Source organism: Pinus tabuliformis, chromosome 4_2, assembly GCF_031772625.1.
Source record: "Pinus tabuliformis cultivar Carrire ecotype Pingquan chromosome 4_2, CPIR1, whole genome shotgun sequence".
In the NCBI taxonomy this organism is placed as follows: Eukaryota; Viridiplantae; Streptophyta; class Pinopsida; order Pinales; family Pinaceae; genus Pinus; species Pinus tabuliformis.
Window position 1 is genome coordinate 766,811,747 of NC_142304.1, and position 23,263 is coordinate 766,835,009.

Below are 23,263 nucleotides of genomic sequence, written 5' to 3' on the forward strand. Positions count from 1 at the left end.
TAGAGTAATGTTAATTTTTCTTTATTTTTATTTAGGAAATTTATAATAATAAGTTTGAAAATATTATTAGATAATTTGACTCTTAGTTTGATAAAATTGTTATTTATTGCAAATTCAAAATTACTGTTTTCCTTTTCATTGCAAATTTTTTGAATGGGAAGGTTGAAATATAGAGTTAATGTTGATTTTTTTTTTTAATCTTTGTGGAGAATTTATTTTGATAATATGTTCAAGTAAGATTATTAAATTGTTTGTGATAGTTTAATAAAATTATTGTTTATTGTAAATTCAAAATCACTGTTCATCCTCGTCCACAGGGTTGAAGTATAGAGCTAATGTTGATGGGGTTGAAGTATATAATTAATATTGATTTTTTTTTATCCCGGTGGAAAATTTATTATGATAATATTGAAATATAGAGTTAATGTTGATGTATAGAGTTAATGTTGATTTATTTTTTTTATCTCTATAGAGAATTTATTAAATCTAAAAATTAAAGTAAAAAAGTTAATATTGATTTTATAATTATATTTTTTATTATAAAATTTTGAGTAAATTTATTAAATTAAATCTACATTTGTGTTCAAATAAAATTATTAAATTATTTTAGCTTTAGGGTGTTGCCAGGCAAAGGACTGCTAAGGCCTTAGTGGCTTTGTGCAGGGTACAGATTCAAACCTGACTTACCCAAGGGCGGTGTTTGAGGTAATGCGGAAGTTGCAGTGCTTGATGGTGGTGAGGTTACACCTTGAAATTATAGTAGCAACTCAATGCTTGAGGTGGAAATTATAGTAGCAACTCAATGCTTGAGGCGGTGCAAATGGTTACAGTCCTTAAAAGTGGTGAAGTTGCACCTGGAAATTATAGTGACAACGCTCTGAAATCCATTTCATATCACGGGAGTATGAGCCATATCAAGGGAGTACGAGAGCGGTGAGCTTAAGTTGATTGTAGATTTCTCGAATATTTGGGAATTTGATGTCAAAGGAGTACGAGAGCGGTGAGCTTAATTTGATTGCAGATTTCTTGAATATTCGGGAATCTGATGGACATGGGCGTGGCAGTGAGCTTAAGTTGATTGCAGATTCCCTCAATATTCGGGAATCCGACGGACATGGGCGCGGTAAAAAAATTAACCGCGCCCATGTCCTTCGGATTTTGTCCGGGCCCATATCCGTCAGATTCCCGAATATTCAGAAAATCTGCAATCAACTTAAGGATGGCCGTACCAGAGAGTAGGCGTTACCAATTCTGCAGGGATAAAAAAATTGGAAATTATAGTGAAAACAGTCTGAATTCCATCTCATATCACGGGAGTATGAGCCATACCAGAGAGTAGGCGTTACCAATTCTGCAGGGATAAAAAATTGGAAATTATAGTGAAAACAGTCTGAATTCCATCTCATATCACGGGAGTATGAGCCATATCAAGGGAGTACGAAAGGGTAGGCGTTACCAATTCTGTGGGGATAAAAAATAAATTAGTAAATCATTTAAAAAATTAGTAAGCGATTTTAACTTTTATTGTGAGACTAGTAGGTTTAATTCATTATCGATCACTTTTCAAAGTGACTTTTAGTTGAAAATTGAGTGGATCTCTGTTGGCCAAGCCGATAGTAGTAGGTTTAATTCATTATCGATCACTTTTCAAAGTGACTTTTCGCTGAAAATTTAGTGGATCTATGTTGGCCAAGCCGATATTAGGATAGGGGCTCTATAGAATATCGTTCTTATTTATCAACCACATAAGAAGAACAGAATAAATATTTTAGTATTTTCGGTAGGCTGTGCGCAGATTTAATGGAAGGGATTCTGACGATCAGAGTTGTAACGAAGATGAACTTCCATGGAAGGGATTCTGCATGCTCTCGCTGGATGGGCCAAAGTATTACGATATTCTACTTAATTATTGTTCTTCCAACGTTGATCAATATTACACTTTATGGACAGATTTGCAACGGAACGACAACTAAATGCGGCGGCGGTAACTATACGAAAGGCAGTACGTTTGAGAAAAATCTGAAGATAGTCTTTGATCGTCTTGCTGAAGGGGCCAACAAAACTGGGTTTAATATATCTGTGTATGGCGAAAGTCGTAACAGAATATATGGCCTCCTCCAATGCAGAGAAGACATCACAGCCGACCAGTGCTTCAGTTGTTGGCAATTTGCTACCATTAACATTCCACAAGATTGTGGGACTGCTGTTAGCGGTAGTATCTGGCCTTCTCAGTGCTTCTTACGCTATGGAAACTATAATTTCATCGGACAACTGGATACAGATTTAGTGTCTAATTACGTTGAGGCCTTCGGAAACACGGTTGTGTTTATCGCGCCTGACTTTGAAGATACTGCACAGAATCTGATAAAGAAATTGTCAATTGAAGCAGCAAGTGAAACAAAACGGTCTGCTCTGTCTACAGCTGTCGATTCGGCGTCCCAAACGGTTTACGGTCTGGTCCAGTGCACCAGAGATCTCTCTACTCAGGATTGCAGAAGGTGCCTCTCATACTCGATCACTAAAATGTTCACGTCTGACACGGCTGCAGGAGTTCAGTATTGGAGTCAAAGCTGCATACTCCGTTATGAAATATATTCTTTTTTCAATTCCGCCGCGTTTCCACCGACCACTACGCAGGGAGCAGCTAGTAATGTACAGATCAAGTCTTCACACAAACACAGAGGCATAGTTCCCATAATTTTAGGTGTTGTGGGTGGCTTGGTTCTCGTGTTAATTGTATGCGCGTTCGTAACTAGGAAGAGACTGAAGTCCGCCTTACAACTGGGAAGAGGCTATCAAGGTATTGCTACTTCATCATTATCTCAAATTTCTTGTTATTGAAAGGTACCATATACCTCTGCGCTTTGCATATGATTACCACCAGACTTAGATGGTATGTGCAAGTGACCATGTTCAATAGATTTTAGATTCGTTACTTATATACAAGCGGGTACATTCAGGAGGGGATTTTGGGTGTGCAATTTTGTGATATTATTGTTGATGATATGGTTAACATTTATTTTATATGTAGAAATAGATTCAAGGTTCTAGAAAACCTTTAAAGTAATTGAAATACATGATTTTTTACCACTTAAAATATGATTTTTTTATATTTTAAATAAAATTGTATAAAACAAAAATAATTTTATAGATTTTTCTTATTTTCACTTAATTGTGGAAAAATCCAAAAAATAAGCCAAAACTATCTCAAATCTAAAGAACTCATCATGTAACAAGATACTTAAATACACTTTTAAGTTTTCATTATATGCTAACCCGTCACATTTAACAATACTTTTATATTTTCCTTATATGTAACCTAATGAACTCATCATATAACAATATACTCTTATATTTTCTTTATGTGTAAACGAATCCTATAACAATATAATTAAAAACATATTAATCAGTCACTTTAATTATATAACGAGGGAAACATAGTAATCGGTCAGTTTAATTATAGTATATTACAGTCAGGAAAACATACTAATCGGTCAGTTTAATTATAATATATTACAGTCCGGAAAACACACTAATCATTTAGTTTAATTATATATTAAAATTTTTACATGATAAAATGGTTACATATCTGCTGCTCTTGGAAAAAAATGTTGAATTCAATTTTTTATTTTGTATTTTCAAAGTGTAACTTTCTATATTCATAATACAGGTCAGAACGAGGAAAACACAACAATCAGTCGAATGGTATTTACAATGGAAACATTACTAACTGCTACTAGTAACTTTCATGATAACAACAAGCTCGGAGAGGGAGGCTTTGGCCCTGTATACAAGGTAACAATAAAGGGTTAGGAAAGTTTCTACTAGTTTAGGAGGCAATTAACCGTAAATACTTGTGAAAAAAAAAGATCATATTGATTTTCTTGTTTGAATAATTCAGGGAACAACTCCAGATGGAAAAGAAATAGCCGTGAAAAAACTGTCTGTCAAATCTACGCAAGGAAGGAAAGAATTTCTGAATGAAGTTGAACTTGTAGCCAAAGTTCAGCACAGAAATCTTGTGAATCTACTAGGTTGTTGCGCAGAGGGATCAGAAAGGTTGCTTATTTATGAGTATCTCCCCAATAGGAGCCTTGATAAAATCCTATTCGGTGAGTGGCTTCCAATTTATTATCTATGAAGGAAAATAGAAAACATTAATGTGTCAAGAAAGCTTATAATTATTTTCATGTACAGAGATAGATATAAACAAACGCAGCCGGCTTGACTGGCAGAAGCGTTATAACATCATAGTGGGATTAGCTCGTGGACTTCTTTATCTTCACCGGGATTCTCAACTGCGAATAATTCATCGGGATATTAAAGCAAGCAATGTGTTGTTGGACGAGAAACTGAATGCTAAGATAGCAGATTTCGGGTTAGCAAGACTTTTTCCTGAGGACGAAAGTCACGTCAGCACAAAAGTTGCTGGAACTTAGTAAGATTTCACTATAATCATCACTCTTACACACTGTTTGCTCTATCTTGATTTGATTTCATGATGATTGATAGTATTGCAATTGTACTTTATATAATTCTTAACATTCAGCCTTATATTGTACTTTGCATCTGCAGTGGATATATGCCTCCAGAGTATGCTATGCAGGGGCAATTATCTGTGAAAACAGATGTCTATAGCTTTGGAGTTCTTCTCCTGGAACTTATTGCTGGAAGAAAGAATACAGACTACAATTTGTCGCCTGAAATGGAGATTCTTTTACGATGGGTGAGATATAGTTTTCTTTGTATTTTTAGCAGAGCAATATTCTCTCCATTACACTGAAGTCCATTATGTCATTGGGGAGAATTGAATTTGGGTGAACGATGCCGATCATTTCTCTAATCACTAGACATAACACAATTGATGTCTAGTTTCATTTATTTACTCTACCTAATTTGATTTCTAGTTTCATTTATTTACTTTACTTAATTTGATTGATTCCAGAATATTATAGAAATCGGGTAAACTTGAATGAAATCAACTTCGTATTTCACTAGACATAACTTTAATTGATTTCTAGTTTCATTTATTTACTTTACCTAATTTGATTGATTCCAAAATATTATAAAAATCTCATAAACTTGAATAAAATCAGCTTCGTATTTTATAAAAAAAAATTAGTAACAAAGTTAAATAATTGGAATATATTTTTGGAATATTCTAAAATTACAATATAATCCATCTATTCACAATTAAGCAACTCAAACTTAATCAGATTTCTAGAATATTTAAAAAATTTCACTACAATATTGCGTTTCTGTACCCCATATATGTATCTTATCAGAATGATGAACCTGTTGTGATTATGCAGGTATGGAGGTCATACGATGGAGGAAATATTGTGCGGATAATTGATCCAGCAATAATTGAAACGTGCGACGAGAAACACGTGCTGAGATGCATTCAGATTGGTCTTTTGTGTACACAGGCCGATCACCACCTTCGTCCACAGATGGATATGGTCATTCGGATGCTTTCACCTCATTCCGTGACTTACTTACCGGATCCGACAAAGCCGGCTTTCGTGAGTTCTAATGTTTCCCAAACCACCAATTCCACCAGTTCTGGGTTGTCACGGGCGTCTGCAACACCAACCTCTCCTGTGTGATCCTCTCACACTCCCGCATCTAACAACACTGTTTCCATTAGTGATGGTACCTAGGTAATGCTAAATATGCAGTATAAATAAGAGAAAGATAAGTTCTGTGATGTGGTCCAATAGTTATGATGAGGTTTGGTGATCTCACAATTTTTGTGGTTTAATCTTGAACAAGATTATGATTATGTACCGTGAACGCAAATAAGAAAGAAAAGAAAGGTTCCAGTTAATGTTTTTAATATCTATTATAGCAATGAAACAAAGAGTTGAAAATATCTGAATGTAAGGTGCCAAGATGCGTGATGCATAATTCTGTTGGTAGGATATAGTGACATTGGAGTGTTTTTTAATATATAAGAATTAGGAATTGAAGTTTTATGTTTTTTATTAAAAATGTTGTTATCTTTTTTTGCAGGTGAGGATCATTTTTATATTGATAACAAACTTTGAAAATATTTTAGAATGAGAAGTAAAACAAGAAACCTTTTTATTTTAGATTTTGAGATATTCATTTCACTTTTGTTTGTTAAATTTCAAAATATACTCAAAATTTATAATTAGCAGAATATATAAATAGTGATCAGAATATTACATAATTAAGATCTAGTTTTGTCTAGTTATATTCAATATTATTAAAGCTAAAGTGTATTTAAAGAAAATAATGTTTATTTTAAATCTCATTTGTAGGGAAAATTTTATAAATTTGTTCATCCTAAAGAGTTGTTGAATTAGTTTAACTATCTTGTTGAATTAGTTTAACTATCAATTTCTGTTTGAAACTGTGTATTGGTTTCAATGTTGAGTGTATTAATTTTGTTTTGTTTAAAAAAATAGTTTTGATTCGACAAATTAGGATATATAAAATCTTTGTAATGTTTCAACTTACATTCATTAATGATTTCATTATGGCTAGGGATGATATATTTAATTTCACAAAGAAAAGATAAAACTGTCATAAAAATATATAATTTTGTAGATAAAGAATATCTTTAATTTTAGAAAGAAAATATGGAATTTCGGAGGAATATATAATTGTGAAAAACAAGACGAATTCTTAGTTGAGTAATTTTTTGAAAAATGTTTAACTAAACCTTTTATCCATTATTATATCAAAATTGAGAATGCAATATTCTTGGTGGATAGTGTAAGTAAAAGAAATGTGGTTAAACTAATGAAATTGAAAACATAAATTAGTGAATGATGCAAAAAATGAAATCCAAAGATGAACAAATAAAGAAAAAGAAATGATTTTATTTATTGGGTCCATGACTTCAAGAACTTGTTTCTTTTAATTTCATGACATTATAAAGTAAATGTCTAAACCTTGTACTCATATACAAGGAATATTCCCTTTATATTCATCAACTAGAAGCTATTATTATTTCGAAATAGGAAATTTTTTAATGAAAAAAATCGTCTCTACTGCATATAACACATTAGACGAGAGGAATGATCATTAACTCTAATAGGAAGAAATCAAGTATCTCACTTAACATATGGGAATGGTGTGTTTCTTGTGGTTTTTACGAAGTCTAAAAATCCCTTCGAGAAATTTGTAGGTTTATCCTTCAAATGGGAATGTCATGGATGGCATAGTCATTTATACCAAGGAATATTAGCTTTTGTGGTTAGTCCAAAAGTTTGTTCACCTTATTAGGAGAGCATTAGTTCTTGTACTCCCTTAACGATGACTAGTGATATATTGATGCTTAAGTATGGGTGAATACTTGAATGGGTTATATTACTTCTATGGTGCCCTCTCTTTGGAGGTTGCACCCTAATAAACATTATGTATAACCCATTGGGCGTAGATAGTGAGGAAGTTTATTTCTCGATTAGGACATGTACCTACCTAAGAGGAGGAACATTCGGAACTTAGCCATTAAACCTTAGGACGATGCTATTATGTGCCATTGAAGAGGGCATTTGATCCTAGGGGTTGGATAAACCTTTGTATTATAGAGTATAAAACTTTGTATTATTATAAACCTTGGTATAAACCCCAAAGATCGCGACCCTTAATTCTTGAGACAATGTCAGTTGTGCACCATTGACAAGGGTTTCTGATCTCGGGGTTTAAAAAAAACTCTGTATTACTAAATTATAAAGTGCTTCATATGGGGTTTCCTTGATGGTTACTTATACAAACTTATTTCTTTGTTTTGTGTTATCCTCCCTCACCGAATGTGTGTATATAAAGGGAGGAGAGAAATCTTATATTCATTATCATAATTGTACTCTATTCAATTTCTTTAAAAAATATTATAGGGATAAAGGCAATAAGATTCATTAGGAGACTCTATTAGCATAACATTAGTGATCCAAGTGGATATTGGTGGCCATCCACCTATTCCACTTGTACCCCCACTCTTGTTTATTTTTAGTTTCCTTAATTGTAGCACAACTTACAATTTTTGGCAGTTTTTCGGGTCCTAAACTTCGAGAGCCGTTTTGAGAGACTAAAAGATACTTTTTATGGAAAACAGAGAGATCGAAAAAGTCCCAAACATATTTATTAATTTTTGTTGGCCCGCGCTTTTAGATCTTCGAAACGAGGTATTATGATAGCCAACTGGAGATCGTATGCCAAAGAAAAGAAAGGTTTCAGTTAATCTTTTTAATGTTTATTAGAGCAATGAAACAAAGAGTTAAACATATCTAAATGTAAGGTGCCAAGATGCTTGGTGCATAATTTTGTTTGTAGAATATAGTGACATCAGAGTGTTTTGTAATATATAAGAATTAGGATTTGAAGTTTTATGTTTTCTATTAAAAAAAATTGTTATTGTATTTTTTTTTGGGTGAGGATAATTTTTATATTGATGACAAATTTTGAAAATATTTTAGAATGAGAAGTAAAACAAGAAACCTCTTTTTCTTATATTTTGAGATATTCATCTCACTTTTGTTTGTTAAATTTCAAAATATACTCAAAATTTATAATTGACAGAATCTATAAATAGTGATGAGAATATCACATAATTAAGATCTAGTTTTGTCTAGTTATATTCAATATTATTAAAGCTAAAGTGTATTTAAAGAAAATAATGCTTATTTTAAATCTCATTTGTAGGGAAAATTTTATAAATTTGTTCATCCTAAAGAGTTGTTGAATTAGTTTAACTATCAATTTCAGTTTGAAACTGTGTGTTTGTTTCAATGTTGAGTGTATTAATTTTGTTTTGTTTAAAAAAATAGTTTTGATTAGACAAATTAGGATATACAAAATCTTTGTAATGTTTCAACTTACATTCGTTAATGATTTCATTATGGTTATGGATGATATATCTAATTTCACAAAGAAAAGATAAAACTGTCATAAAAATATGTAATTTTGTAGATCAAGAATATCTTTAGTTTTAGAAAGAAAATATGGAATTTCGGAGGAATATATAATTGTGAAAAACAAGACCAATTTTTAGTTGAGTAATTTTTAGAAAAATGTTTAACTAAACCTTTTATCCATTATTATATCAAAATTGAGAATGCAATTATTATATAAAAATTGAGAATCCAATATTCTTGGTGGATAGTGCAAGTAAAAGAAATGTTGTTAAACTAATGAAATTGAAAACATAAATTAGTGAATGATACAAAAATGAAATCCAAAGATGAAATAATAAAGAAAAATAAACACTTTTATTTATTGGGTCCATGACTTTAAGAACTTGTTTCTTTTAATTTCATGACATTACAAAGTAAATATATAAATCTTGTAGTCATATACAAGGAATATTTCCTTAATATTCATCATCTAGAAGCTATTATTATTTTGAAATAGGAAATTTTTTAATGAAAAAAATTGACTCTACTGCATGTAACACATTAGAGGTGAGGAATGATCATTAACTCTAATAGGAAGAAATTAAGTATCTCACTTAACATATGGGAATGGTGTGTTTCATGTGGCTTTTATGGAAGTCTAAAAATCCCTTCGACAAATTTGTAGGTTTATCCTTCAAATGGGAATGTCATGGATGGCATAGTCATTTATACCAAGGAATATTAGCTTTTTTGGTTAGTCCAAAAGTTTGTTCACCTTATTAGGAGAGCATTAGTTCTCCGACTCCCTTAACATGACTAGTGATATATTGATGCTTAAGTACAGGTGAATACTTGAATGGGTTATATTACTTCTATGGTGCCCTCTCTTTGGAGGTTGCACCCTAATAAACATTATGAATAACCCATTGGGTGTAGATAATGAGGAAGTTTATTCCTCGATTAGGAAATGTACCTACCTAAGAGGAGGAACATTGGGAACTTAGCCATTAAACCTTAGGACGATGTTATTATGCGCCATTGAAGAGGGCATTGTAGGGGTTGGATAAACCTTTGTATTATAGAGTATAAAACTTTATAATATTATAAACCTTGGTATAAATCCCAAAGATCGCAACCCTTAATTCTTGAGACAATGTCAGTTGTACACCATTGACAAGGGCTTCTGATCTCGGGGGTTAAGAAAAACTCTGTATTACTAAATTATAAAGTGCTTCATATGGGGTTTCCTTGATGGTTACTTATACAAACTTATGTCCTTGTTTTGTGTTAGCCTCCCTCACCAAGTGTGTGTATATAAAGGGAGGAGAGAAACCTTATATTCATTATCATAATTGTACTCTATTCATTTTCTTTAAAAATTATTATAGGGATAAGGCACTAAGATTCATTAGGAAACTCTATTAGCATAACATTAGTGATCCAGGTGGATATTGGTGGCCGTCCACCTATTCCACTTGGACCCCCACTATTGTTTATTTTCAATTTCCTTAATTGTAGCACAACTTATAAGTTTTGGCAATTTTTCGGGTCCTAAACTTTGAGAGCCATTTTGAGAGACTAAACGACATTTTTTAGGGAAAACAGAGAGATCGAAAAAGTCCCAAACAAATTTATTAATTTTTGTTGGCCTGCTATTTTAGATCTTTGAAACGAGGTATTATGATAGCCAACTGGAGATCATATGCCAAAGTTACGACCCTGGGAAGTTGATGTACCAATTTACGCAAACGAGGCCCACATTTTTGGCACTTCATCTCCTAGGGTTAGGTTTTTGGATGTTTAGGGTTTTCCATTATTTCTCAAAAATAAATAGGCCTTTGAGCCTCATTATAACATAATTCAGAGGCATGTAGCCACCATATCTCTTCTCAGAGATAAGATACTATCGCCTGATCTAGTTTATTTCTATTTCTCTATTTTAGAATATCTTAGTTCCTTGATATTAATGAAATGGAGTTTTGTTTCTACTGCATCTCTATGTTTATGTGTATATCTGTATTTTGTTGAATTCCTGCATAAGTCTAGATCAGTGGTATCAGAGCAGTCTGCTCTTTCTTTGTTTTTATTTGCATGTCCTCAACAAGGCCAAAGTATAAGGAGTTAGGGCTCGAACTCGTTGAACCTTTGCAAGACTACCCTCGAAAACCTCAAAGGCCTCGCATGGCGGAAGAAAAGAAATACGAGGGGGTACGAGATCCATTTAAAATATTGCTCGAGGAAGACCTCAAGCAACAAAGGAATGTGACGATGGATAACTTTGCCTAGATCCTTCAGCGGTTACCCACAGGTGACAGATCTTCATCCAGCAGCCACTTTGGAGGTGCCACTCCTTTTAAGGTACAAGTTAATTTTGGCATTCCCATATTTGAAGTTCAGATAGATGGTTAAATCTATTGGAAGGATATTTTTCAATTCATGACTTTTCCAATCAGGAAAATATTACTTTTTCACTCCTCAAAGTCGCCCCACATGTCAAGGATTGGTGGGCAACCAACTGTGAACAGAAGGAAGACAGGGAATCATCATTGTTTTCAACCACACCCACTTGGAATTCCTTCTGAGAGGCTATTAAGGAACAATATTACCCTGTCGATAATTTTGCAGATAAATACATAAATTGGACCACGTTGCGACAAGGAAGGTACCAAGATGTGTAATACCCTTCGCAAATGTTTTCCATACCCTTCGCACGAAGCTGGGTATCAAGGATTCTATGTGACATTTGGTACTCAAGAGAAGAAGTTGCCTACACAAATACATTCAAGATGAGATGGAGTTCCTAAACATCTCCTTGCTTGGCGCTACCTATCGATATGCTATCAAGATCAAGTAGAAATTTAAACACAAGAAGTGAGACTTTGGATCTATGATTCGAAGCAAGGGAAAGACGCCCCCAAACTATAGAACAAAGGTAAAAGCAAAGGTGTGGCCAGCCAAGGCAACTTGCCGAAGCCGCAAGCAAAGTACAACACCATGAAGCTAAAGAAGGACACAGGGAAATCGTGTGAGCTCCATAAGAGCCCCACTCACAACATAAGTGAGTGTCAAGCCAAGCAGTCACTTGTGGCTAAGCTTAAGGCATCCAAATTAGGTGCATGTTCCGAATCTAAATCAGAAACTAACAAGGGGAATGACAAAGGGAAGTAGATTATTGATGTGGAGCCTAGCGCCAACGTTTCCACCACCAAGATCCAGAAGGATGAGCCCAAAGATCTAGAGGAGGGGGAGCGACTCTTCCACTCATAGATGTGGGTGAAGGGTTCTCCACTATATTTCATTGTTGACAACAGGAGCCAAAAGAGTATCATTTCAGCAGAGGTCGTGAAGTGGTTGGGCTTACCAACCACACCACACCTGTATCCGTGCACCTTTGGGTGGCTTCACCAAGGGTGAGATCTCCACGTCAGCGAATGGTGTCACTTTCTCTACAACATCAAGCCCTTCAAAAATGAGGTATTATGTGATGTTTCTCCTCTTGAAGTTTGTGATGTGTTATTAGGCCAACATTACTTATGGAAGCAACATACTGTGTATGATTCTAATCCTCGCATTGTTATTATTACTTTGGGAAATAAGTTGTACAGGATATAAGAGGTAGCACCGCCTACCATCATTTCTTTGATCCATGTGAAGCAATGCAGTAAGATCATTTCCCAGACTGGGAAATTTTTTTCCTTATGATTCACCCTAAGGGCAAGAAGAAGATTATGACCATGACCTCCAGACAGGGCTCCTCTGCTCGACAACAGAGGATGGAAAAGGATGTGGAGGAGTACATGGACATATTCACCTCACCCACAGGGGTACCTCTACACTGTCAAGTCAAGCACTCCATCAATCTGACCCCAGGCGTGCCACTACCTAATGAACTGATCTAGTGATGCTCTGTTCTAGAGAACGATGAAATCAAGAGGCAGATTTAGGATTTGTTGAAGAAAAGGCACATCAAGCCAAGTTAATCACCCTGGGCGAGATCGATCGTGTTGGTATAGAAAAACGACAGGATCTAGGGACTATGTGTTAACTATTGAGCATTGAATAAGATTACTGTCCAGAATATGTATCTAATCTGATGGATTGATGACCTTTTGGACCAGCTCAAGGGGACCAAATATTTCAGTAAGATTGAATTGAAGTACGGTTATCACCAGGTATCAATCGAACCCCCCAATGTTTGGAAGACTTCCTTCAAATCCAAGGAGGGCCTTTTCGAATGGTTGGTCATGCCTTTCGAGTTGATGAATGCCCCGGCAACCTTCATGAGGTTGATGGATGACGTCTTGTGACCATTCACTAATTCATTCATTGTGTTGTATCTGGATAACATTCTGATCTTCACCCTAAGTTTGGAAGAGCACCTCACCATATTCGCTAGGTCCTCCAAACACTCAGACACCACAAGTTGTGTGCCAATTTGGAGAAATGCAATTTTGGTATGACCCAGGTTCAATATCTGGGGTACATCATTGATGACCGAGGTGTGCATTTGGACCTAGCCAAGATTCAATTCAATCAGGATTGTCCAGACCCAACCACTCTAAGAGAGCTCCACAACTTTCTGGGTCTTGCTAACTTCTGCCAGAGGTTTGTGCTAGGTTTTTCTTGTATCACATGGCCTTTGAGTCAATTCACCAAGGGAGGAGCGAAATAAAAGTTCTTTTGGTCTGAATCCAAACATAAGGTGTTTGTCCTTTTGTATCATTGCCTCTACTCTGCACCATTGCTCACACTACCAGACCTTGAGTAACCATTTCAGATCGAGACAGATGCCTCTGACTATGCTCTTGGTGTAGTTCTTACTCAGCATGGGCATCCCGTGGCATATCATATTGAGACACTTTTAGACACAGTCTGACAATATCCCACCTATGATAAAGAGATGTATTCCATTTTATAGGCATTCCGGCAATGGAAACATTACACTCTTGGAAAGGAAACAGTCATCCACACAGACCACCGACCCCTACAGTTCACACATACGCAGGGGAGGTTACAAAACATTTGTCATCAAAAATGGTCCACATACCTACAACAGTTCCATTTGAACATTAATCTAAAGAAGGGAAGCACCAACAATGTTGCAGACTACCTCAGTCGACCGTCGGTCATGGCATTGAGCATTGTGCTTGACTCTTGTGGGAACGAGATTGTGGGGTGGCTACATCTTTACAAGAGTGATCAAGAATTCAACAACACATACTAGATTCTCCTGGAAGGAAAGCATGTTCCAAATTTTCACCTCCAATATGCACTTCTATGCCACCTGGGACACTTTTGTGTTCCTTCAAGAGAGCGCACCAAGACGATTTGGGAGGCACACTACAATGAGGTCACTGGACATTTTAGGGTAGAGAAAATAGTGGCAGTGCTACAAAACTATTTTTATTGGCCGAACCTACGAATATGATGTTGTGAAGTAAATCAGATCCTGCATTGCCTGTGCCATTCCCAAACCAACCATCAAGAATCAAGGCCTATACACTCCTCTGCCTAGTCTTAGTCAACCTTGGGAATCCATTCCCATGGATTACATGTTGGGACTTCCTTCTACTAAGCATGGCAACGACTAGGTTTTCATGGTCATCGGTAGATTCTCTAAGATGACCATTACGACGGCATGCAAGAAGAGTATCATAGCAGAAGCCACTGTTAAGCTATTATTTGAATGAGTGTGGGTACACTTTGGGATCCCACAATCCATTATCTGAGATCAGGACAACAGTTTGCTAATTACATTTTGGTAAAGTCTTTGGTCAATGCTAGATACCAAGCTGAGTAAGTCCACGACTTTCCACCCCTAAATTGATAGCCAAACATAGGTCGTCAACATGAAGAGCGTACACATTTTGTGTATGTATAGCTTGAAGCATCTACGCATATGGGATGATAACCTCCCCTATGTCAAGAACAACTACAAAAGAACTCTCCATAGCTCAAATGGCCACAACCCCTTTCAGGTGGGGTTGGGATTCCAACCACTATGTCCCATTGATGTGGCCATACCAATTGCAACTACTCATACATATTCAGCTCATGTCTAGTCCGAAGTAGACAGGCTTAACAATTTCATTGAGCGCATTCATCACATTCGCCAACAGGTCTATGAAATATTGTATAGAGCCAATGCTAGGTACAAGCAGTGTCATGATCAACATCAGGTACCAGACAAGTTCCAGCCGGTGGTCGACAAAGTTTGGTTACATTTGCAGAAGGAGTGCCACGCTAGGCCCCACCGCAAGCTTCGTCTACTCTGATATGGGCCTTACATCATCACTACGGTTGTAGGGGGACTTCTTTTGAGCTCAATATTCCACCATTCTTTGGCTGATACCCACTGTTCAATGTGGACTGCCTTCGACCCTACTTTATCTCATACTAAATGTGGAAAATCACCATCCAATCAGTTGCATGTTATGGATGAATGATACATATAATGAATATAGTACAATAAAAATTTGTTCCATCAGGTTGGTCATGGAAATACATATATTACCTACCATTGTTGAATAGTATAACTGGTCTACGTAGGAACATTCTATAGATTATAATCATTTTCTGGTTATTTAGAATCTTCGACAACAATTTTGGATTATTGACAATGTTTAATTATTCTACCTTTCAGAGTTTTTGATTGGAATTGGGTTAAATAAATTTTGGTTAGTTTATATCTTTTATTATTTAAAATGTTTTTTTAATATAAAAATAGAATAGCATTCAAGGCATTGGGATTGTGTAGAACTCACAAATAAACTTATTATTTCAACAAATTCTCGTGCTCAAATAGTTGGACTACTGCATGAAAATTTATTTTGTTATTGTTAATTGGATTTTTACCTATAATTTCAATAATATATTTGTGGTTTACTCAGAGTAGTTATTTATCTTTCAGATTGGAAGAATATAATTCAATTCGTGGGACATTAAGGGCCGCATCTTGAAGCAATGAAGTCCTCACCTTTTTTAGATGTGGACTTTTTCAAACTAGTATCGTAACTAGTAAACAATTTGTACTTTCTGCATTCACAGAACCTAATTGTATGGTGGATTGGTCAAATTTTGAATTCACATAATTAAAATGTATGTTGAATTGGTTGACAATGAATCAACGACAGTCACATAGATCCATAAGAAGGATATTGCAGACAAGATCAAAATGAACAAAGAATTGTAGAAAATTGAAATGCCAACAACAACAACACTAACATTCACTAATGTTCCCAGTTTAGAAAGTCTATAATAATTCACAACCATCCTCCAAATTCTATTGAAAAAAGGGTCGATAGTGGAGTATCTCATAAGCCAGGATAATGACGAAAAGCATAAGGATAGACTATTGTTGGCTAAGTGGGTCCTAACCTGGGTTCAAAGTTAATTGCGCCAAAGAAAACCCTACACTACTGGCCCTTTCAGCATCAACCCGCGTAGCGCGGATTGAAGTCTCACCTGAAGCAGTATGGGGGGATGCTGGAACCACATTTCCACATCCAGAGATCAGTGTGATGTCCTTTTGTGCCCTAGATCTGCCTCCACGCAGATCTATAAGCCCTTAGGGCTTGGTATTGCAACTTCCTTCGAATGGCCCTTAGACCTCCGCAAAGGTCTACGATCGGCTTTTGTAGACCCTGAATAGATGAATTATCTACTTATGCACCCCATAAATTATCCTCAGATCGGAATCTACTCAAATCTACTTAAGTTCTTAATAAATGTATTACGATCTTCACCATAAATACTTAATGTGGATTGCGTTCAGTTAATAATATTTATCCAGTAGATTCGCGCATTAATACACCATTATTTCATAAATACATTATTTCATCACAACATATATCGCAAACACAAACAACATAAGTAAACAGATAAAACACATGAATTTCTCCAATAGTCTTCTTTATTGATCTTCAATATAAGGTTACAAACTCAAAACTTCCCTGCGCACTTAACTGTAGGGGTACGTGCACTCCGCTGCAGACACCACTCTAGGCCTCTGCACACTCAGCTGCAGAGCCTTTTCCCCCTCTAAGACTTACTTCTCCACGCTATCTCCATAAGACTCCATTTTTTCATACCAATGGACATTTGTATCTTAGACTCTCTAAGACACACCTATTTATAGCCTTTTACATACAATCCCATGGTCTGCGGACCATTGGTGCATCTAAAACTTGACTGAACATTACATAAACGAGGGTAAAAACCCTTTTTGACTCATAACTACCTATGTGCTCTACATCCACAATTTGCGGAGGCTTTACATCTTTTCATCAAAATTTACAAAAACAAATTTGGTTTTAACACCAAAACTGACCCAAGGGACCCCATCTCAATAGGCCCCCAACACGAAGGTCGTGACTCACCCTTGAGTCACTCGGCTAGCACAGTGATCTTGCTGTGAAGATCCCTAGCTCTACCTTCAAAACTGAGACCTCGAATAGCACTATGCGTAGCTTCCTGCTTGACTTTCTCGACGAGTTGGTCCTTCCGCGACCAGCTTCATCGTTTGTTGAGTCGTCTGCAAGCCCGTCAACTTCTCCTGAATGTTGGTGGTAACCTGGTAAGCCTCTTGTAACGAAGGTCCTGACCTTGCCTTCAGCACAACCTCCTTCCTCTAAGCTGCTTCAACCTACGTGCGGAACTGTTGCCCTCCTGCAACTTGGCGAGACGTTGAGCTAGAGTAATTGAGCGTGCTGTTTCCCTGACCTCATGATATTGTCGTTGGAGCTCACAAACCTATGTATTGAGCATTTGCAGGTTTGGGTCCTCCTGCGAAGTCATGACCAATTCCATCCCCTGCTCGAATAAGGCTGAGCAATCAATGACTGTGACATCCAATATGGTCATTCCTTCAGTGATAACGACTCTACGCTATTCCTTGACCTCGGGTGGAGTCTAAGGTTGTGATTTGAGTTGCAGCTCTGTGATCTTCATATTGAGTTCAAATTGCACTCTCACAACTTCGGCCTTTGCCTCGCAGATGCCTGCATCTAATTTTTGGATCTTGGCCTTTGGTTCAGCGTCCTCGGGTGTGTGCAACTATGGCACTGTCCTGCACATCTCTGCAACCGCGGACTCCAACTTGGAGCTTTGTGCCTAGATAGTATCCCTTTCTTTGAGGGCCTGTGTCTTTTCGGTAAACATTTTTTCATTTTTCACCCAGTACTCGCTGATTAAACTGAGAGCGCTCTACTCCCGAGCTCTCAATTCCGTGTCACTCCTGTCTGCAGCGCATGAAGAAATTCATTGGGGATCACTGCAATATTCAGGTCGATGTTCTGAAGGGTACTTATGATGATCTTGTCATCGGCTGATTCTGCGCTCAAGGACCCCTTTGGTAGAGCAACTGTTCTAAGGTCCACTGTCCTTACCAATTCTAGAGTCTGACTTGTCCCCGGTGCCAGGCTCATTTGTGCGGCGCTCACTTGACCTACGCCCACCTCTATCATGCTAATTTGGATCTGTAACTCGCGCAAATCCTTCTGGATTCTCCCTAGCATCTTCATGTACTGTTGCTCGAATTACTGCAACAGTTTGGTTGTAGCATCCTGCATTTTGTCACCAATCTCATCGATATCGTTGTTTGTCAAGGTTATGGGATCCATTTGTGTTTTGTCCGATTTCTGCTTCTTGCAGGAACCCTCCTACTCCTTCCCTCTACTACTTCCCCTCATCACCTCCTCCACCCTATGCAGATTGCTCTTCGTCCTCAGTTTCGGGTGAAGGTGATTTGCCACTTCGCTCAGATTCACATTGTTCTTCCTCGGCCTGCTCCTTTGCAATGCGCTCCTTTTCCATGTGAGCCTTCTCTTCAGCTTCCTTCTTCCATTTCACGACCAACTTTTGCGCCACCTATTTTTCCGCATCCTTCCTTTTCTTCTCAGCTAAGTTCCACACGCCCTTGCTAGTTCCTGCATCCAGATCTAACAAGGCGCGCAACTCTGTCGGCTAGCGCTTGATGACCTCCTGGATGCAATCGTCGGTGACCATATACTGTAAGTTGAGCTACTTTTGTTGTGGGTCCTTCTACGCCTGAATGTAGACGCAATGTAAATATGCCTTAAACACAACATACGTGGGCAACTACTCATACAAGGTTGGGGACAACCTTGGGTGCTGGTTTATGGCCATGCGAAATCTTGCTTCCATCAACACCCATTAAATCTTTGTTTCTATGACCCACGCAGGGTCACACTACAAGAAAAAAGGTCATTGGTGAGGGCCATGCCTATGATGGAACTTTAAGGTCCGTCACCATTGTCGCATATGGTGATGGTCTTTAAAAAAGTGTTTTTGTAAGTGTATATAGTGATGGTCCTTTAAGGTTTGTTACCAAAGCCATTTTCAATGACACTTTTGGTGAGGGTCGTTAAAGGCCCGTCACTAATTCTCTATTTGGTGACACTTTTGGTGAGGGTTGTTAAAGGCCCATCACTAATTCTCTCTTTGGTGACACTTCCAGTGATGATCTTTTATTAACCCTCACCAATGCTCTTTTTGGTTACTTTTGGTGACGATCAAAAAATGTTCGTCATCATTGATCATTCCAATGATTTTTTTATGACGCTTCATGCCTGTGACGGACCTTTAAGGTTCGTCAAAAATGTCACATATGGTGACGGTCTTTAAAAAAATGTTGTTGTAAGTGTATATAGTGATGGTCCTTTAAGGTTTGTCACCAAAGCCATTTTCAATGACACTTTTGGTGAGGGTCGTTAAAGGCCCATCACTAATTCTCTCTTTGGTGACACTTTTGGTGAGGGTTGTTAAAGGCACATCACTAATTCTCTCTTTGGTGACACTTCTAGTGACGATCTTTTATTGACCCTCACCAATGCTCTTTTTGGTTACTTTTGGTGACGGTAAAAAAAAATTCGTCATCGTTGATCATTCCAATGAGTTTTTGATGACGCTATGTACCTGTTACTATATTTTTTTCAAAAGATAACGATTTAAGACCATTGTTGTGGAGTCTTTTTCATTATGTGTCCAATTTCATAGTGGTTATATTTAGTCAATTTGTTAAGAAGTAATTAATGTGTATCAGTTCCCTCAAGTCATAACAATATAGTTTTCCTATGAGTCAACACATGATTCATCTCTATTAGGTTTATTGTCTAGCAAATTTCCTTTAAATAAAGTTCCATTAGTGTGTATAGGAACTATATTGTTTAATACATAATCAAGCTTTGTCAATTCTATTAATGAGAGAGACCTAGCACTCCTCAACACTCATGTCACACCTTAACATGCTTTGGAACAATACACTAACATTCCTTGCAACACCTCGCATGTCCTGGAACATCTTTGTACCTAGAACATCTTTCCATGAGTAGGATGCCCAAGCACATGTTGGCATGCCCTAGCATAGCATAGCACTCCCCTATCATGTGTTGGCATGCCATGTAGTCCCTAGCATGCCCTGGAACACCTTGGCATAATATTGCATTGACAAACATTAGCACTTGGCACACATTGGCACTTGGCATGTATTGGAACATATTATTAGTGTGCCTAGCATGCCCCTTTTGAAAAATATAAAGTCCCGACTTATTAACCCTCTTATGTGTTCATCTCCCTACATTTTAGCTTGGTTATTCCTTTTGTTGCCTTGAAACTCCTTGATGCATATTGGCATACTCTGGCACCCTGCACATCCTAGCATGTGTTAGCACCTAACATGCCTTGGCACTATATCGCACATGTTAGCACACCTTGGAACTACCTAGCACACTCTAGCACTTCTTAACATGCCGTGATTTTCCCTGGCATGCCTTATCCGTGCTTAGCATACCTTGTCACTCCCTCCTTGGCATGACAACTAGCACTCATTGACACTCTCCGACACACCCTCATATTCATTCACTTCCATGCATTTTGACCTAGTGCTCCCTTGTGTTTTCCTAGTACTCCCTAACACTCCTCTGCATGCATTCTAGCACACCTTAGCACTCTTCGATATACTCTACCACTTCATAGCATGCATCACACTCCATGACGCACATTGGCACTTGGCACGTGTTGGCACTTGGCAAGTCTTAGCATGTTTGGCATGGTTTAATATTAAAGTTGTTTGAGATCAATTATTGGAAACAAGATGAGAAGAAACAGAGGAAGATTTGGCACTTAGAATGCATTGACACTTGGCACATGGAAACTATTGGCACCTAGTGTTGGTGTGCCTAGCATGCCCCTCATGGAAAAGGTAAATTGGTGACTTATTAACCCTACTATGTGCTCATTTCCTTGTAGTTTAACTTGTTCCTCCCTTTTGTTTCCTTGACAGCCCCTGGCATGCATCGTCACACCCTTCTATATCTTGGCATGCCTTATCACTTGGCACATCTTAGCTTGTTTAACATGTCTTCGTACTATCAGGCACATGTTAGCATGCCCCAGTATTCCCTAACACACCTTGGCAGTCATGACCTCACAAATAGCATTACATTTTTCCATGACTTGGGAACCTTACATTCACTAGAACACCTTGGCACTCCCTAGTTGTCATGCCCTCTATTATCCTCCATAATGTCCCAGGCTGATGAGGAGATTGATGGAGGTAACCACAGACCAAGCTTTTAGTTTGGTAGCTAGTCCTACCAAACCATATAGGGATCTCTCTATGAAACCATAGGCAAGAGATGACTGGAATGTAAATCATTTTAGGTTAGATAGCTAGGCTCACGTTGGTTTTGGAAAATTTAGGGTTTTGTTACTGGATAAGGGAGAAAAACCAGGTAGCTAGGTTAGAGGATCAAAGGGTTACATCAGAAAAGATATAAAGGAGCAAGGTAGCATTACTTTTGTGATGGATCTTAGGTTTTTTCGGTGTAGTGTAGTGTTTAGAAGAAGAAAAAGGTCTTAATGAGCATGAAACGTGAATTCATTAAGAAAGAAAGTAACACATAATGATTTTTCCATCAAAATGGAGCTTTATGAAAAGAATTATGTTTATAATCTGTAAGGAAAACCATTGAAGAATTGATGAATGGAAAGAGAAGATGAATATATTTCATATAAAGCTATAACAGAGAAAAAAAAACATCACAAACTTACTGCACATGAATTCCTAGATAATAGCTGCAAACTGTGTCCTTTGATTTCCAGAAAATGTCCAAGTACAAGCTACAATAGTTCTCTCCTCTGAAATCCAACCCATTATATCACTGAAAAACTGATACATAAATAAAAAAAAAACATCTCCCCACTCTCAGGGGTTGAATCCATGACTCTAGGAACTATTCCATGAGTTGTTCTAACCAAACCCTAATGTCTAGGGAAGTTAAAAACAACTTCTACAATTAACTTTGACTCCAACCTCTCTCATAAATGAGGTCAAATTTACATCAAAACAACTTACAAATACTAACCACCCATTATTTACAAATAATTTTACCCCTCACATTCATCTACTTCACCTTTTTTACTTTTATCAAAGTCAAACTAGGAATTACAGAAAATTACATGAAAATTTTACAAAAATCTCAGAAATTTCCAGGTGCATAGCGAGCTATTGGAGGCCATTTTTGAGTGCCTTTCTGAAGTCCAAATCTAGATCTGAAGCCTTTTCTGGAAATATGGGAGAGTGTAGATGTCTTTAGAGTATTTTTTCACTCAAAAGGACCCATTTTTTGGCTGATATATGGCCATTCTCCCAAGGTGTCTCTAGGTGCGCAGCAAAATGGACAAAGAGGGGCAAAAAGGTGACTTTTGGCCTCATTTTTGCAATTTTTTCAAAAACTGAGCCCTAGACTAGGAAAGTGGGAAGATGGGTTTTAAGAGGGGGTAATAATATTTCCAAAAATTCTGATTTTACATCATTTGGTTCCCCGAGGAAGAAGCACAGTGTCAGCTCGCTGCGCTCCTAGACAGAAAATTGCCAAAAAATTTCAAGTGTGCACTAAAACACAATTTTTTCTCCAAATCCTCCCAAATTTTTCCAAAGATGCCTAATGAGGTATGTTATGCAATCATGGATGTATTAGAAAACAAATCTAACTTACCCTTCTCCTCTTGGCTGATTAGGGTTTCCTTGAGTTTTTCCTTCAACTGCTTGATTTTGACCTTGGCAACCTGATTCCTTGTGTAATAATGGATGGACATTTTATTTTGCAAATTGTTATCCCCATTGGCCTTTTCAAGTTTATTCTCAAGGTGGCAATTGACTTTTTCAAGCCAAAAATCCTTGTCCTCATTTATTTCCATGGCAATCTTATCTTCAAAGGTCAATTCTTCCATTGGTGGCTTTTGTTCTCTTTCCCTCTGAAGTGCCTTCCTAAGACCCATTGTCCTTGGTCTCTTCCTTGCCACATGTCCTTAATGATTCTCAGTGTCCTCATGGTCCACCACTTCCTTTCCTTTCATCTCTTGTTTCTTGGCTTTGA

At 37.1% G+C, this 23,263-nt stretch overlaps 1 protein-coding gene across 1 annotated transcript; it reads left to right on the forward strand.

The window, feature by feature from the left end:
- Positions 1-1,729: 1,729 nt before the first annotated feature.
- On the forward strand, positions 1,730-5,895 carry LOC149171859 (cysteine-rich receptor-like protein kinase 15). The gene is made up of 6 exons (XM_089427614.1): positions 1,730-2,800; positions 3,671-3,795; positions 3,902-4,112; positions 4,198-4,438; positions 4,576-4,726; positions 5,313-5,895. Exons 1-6 carry the CDS (start codon positions 1,801-1,803, stop codon positions 5,607-5,609), a joined length of 2,025 nt encoding a protein of 674 aa, XP_089283740.1. The 5' UTR covers positions 1,730-1,800; the 3' UTR covers positions 5,610-5,895.
- Positions 5,896-23,263: the final 17,368 nt, after the last annotated feature.

Excerpts from the sequence above, each read along its gene's own strand:
- LOC149171859 (XM_089427614.1), top strand. The coding sequence starts at position 1,801 with ATGGAAGGGATTCTGACGATCAGAGTTGTAACGAAGATGAACTTCCAT. Across the intron at positions 2,801-3,670 it reads ACTGGGAAGAGGCTATCAAG|GTCAGAACGAGGAAAACACA; the intron begins GTATTGCTACTT and ends TTCATAATACAG. Across the intron at positions 4,113-4,197 it reads CCTTGATAAAATCCTATTCG|AGATAGATATAAACAAACGC; the intron begins GTGAGTGGCTTC and ends TTTCATGTACAG.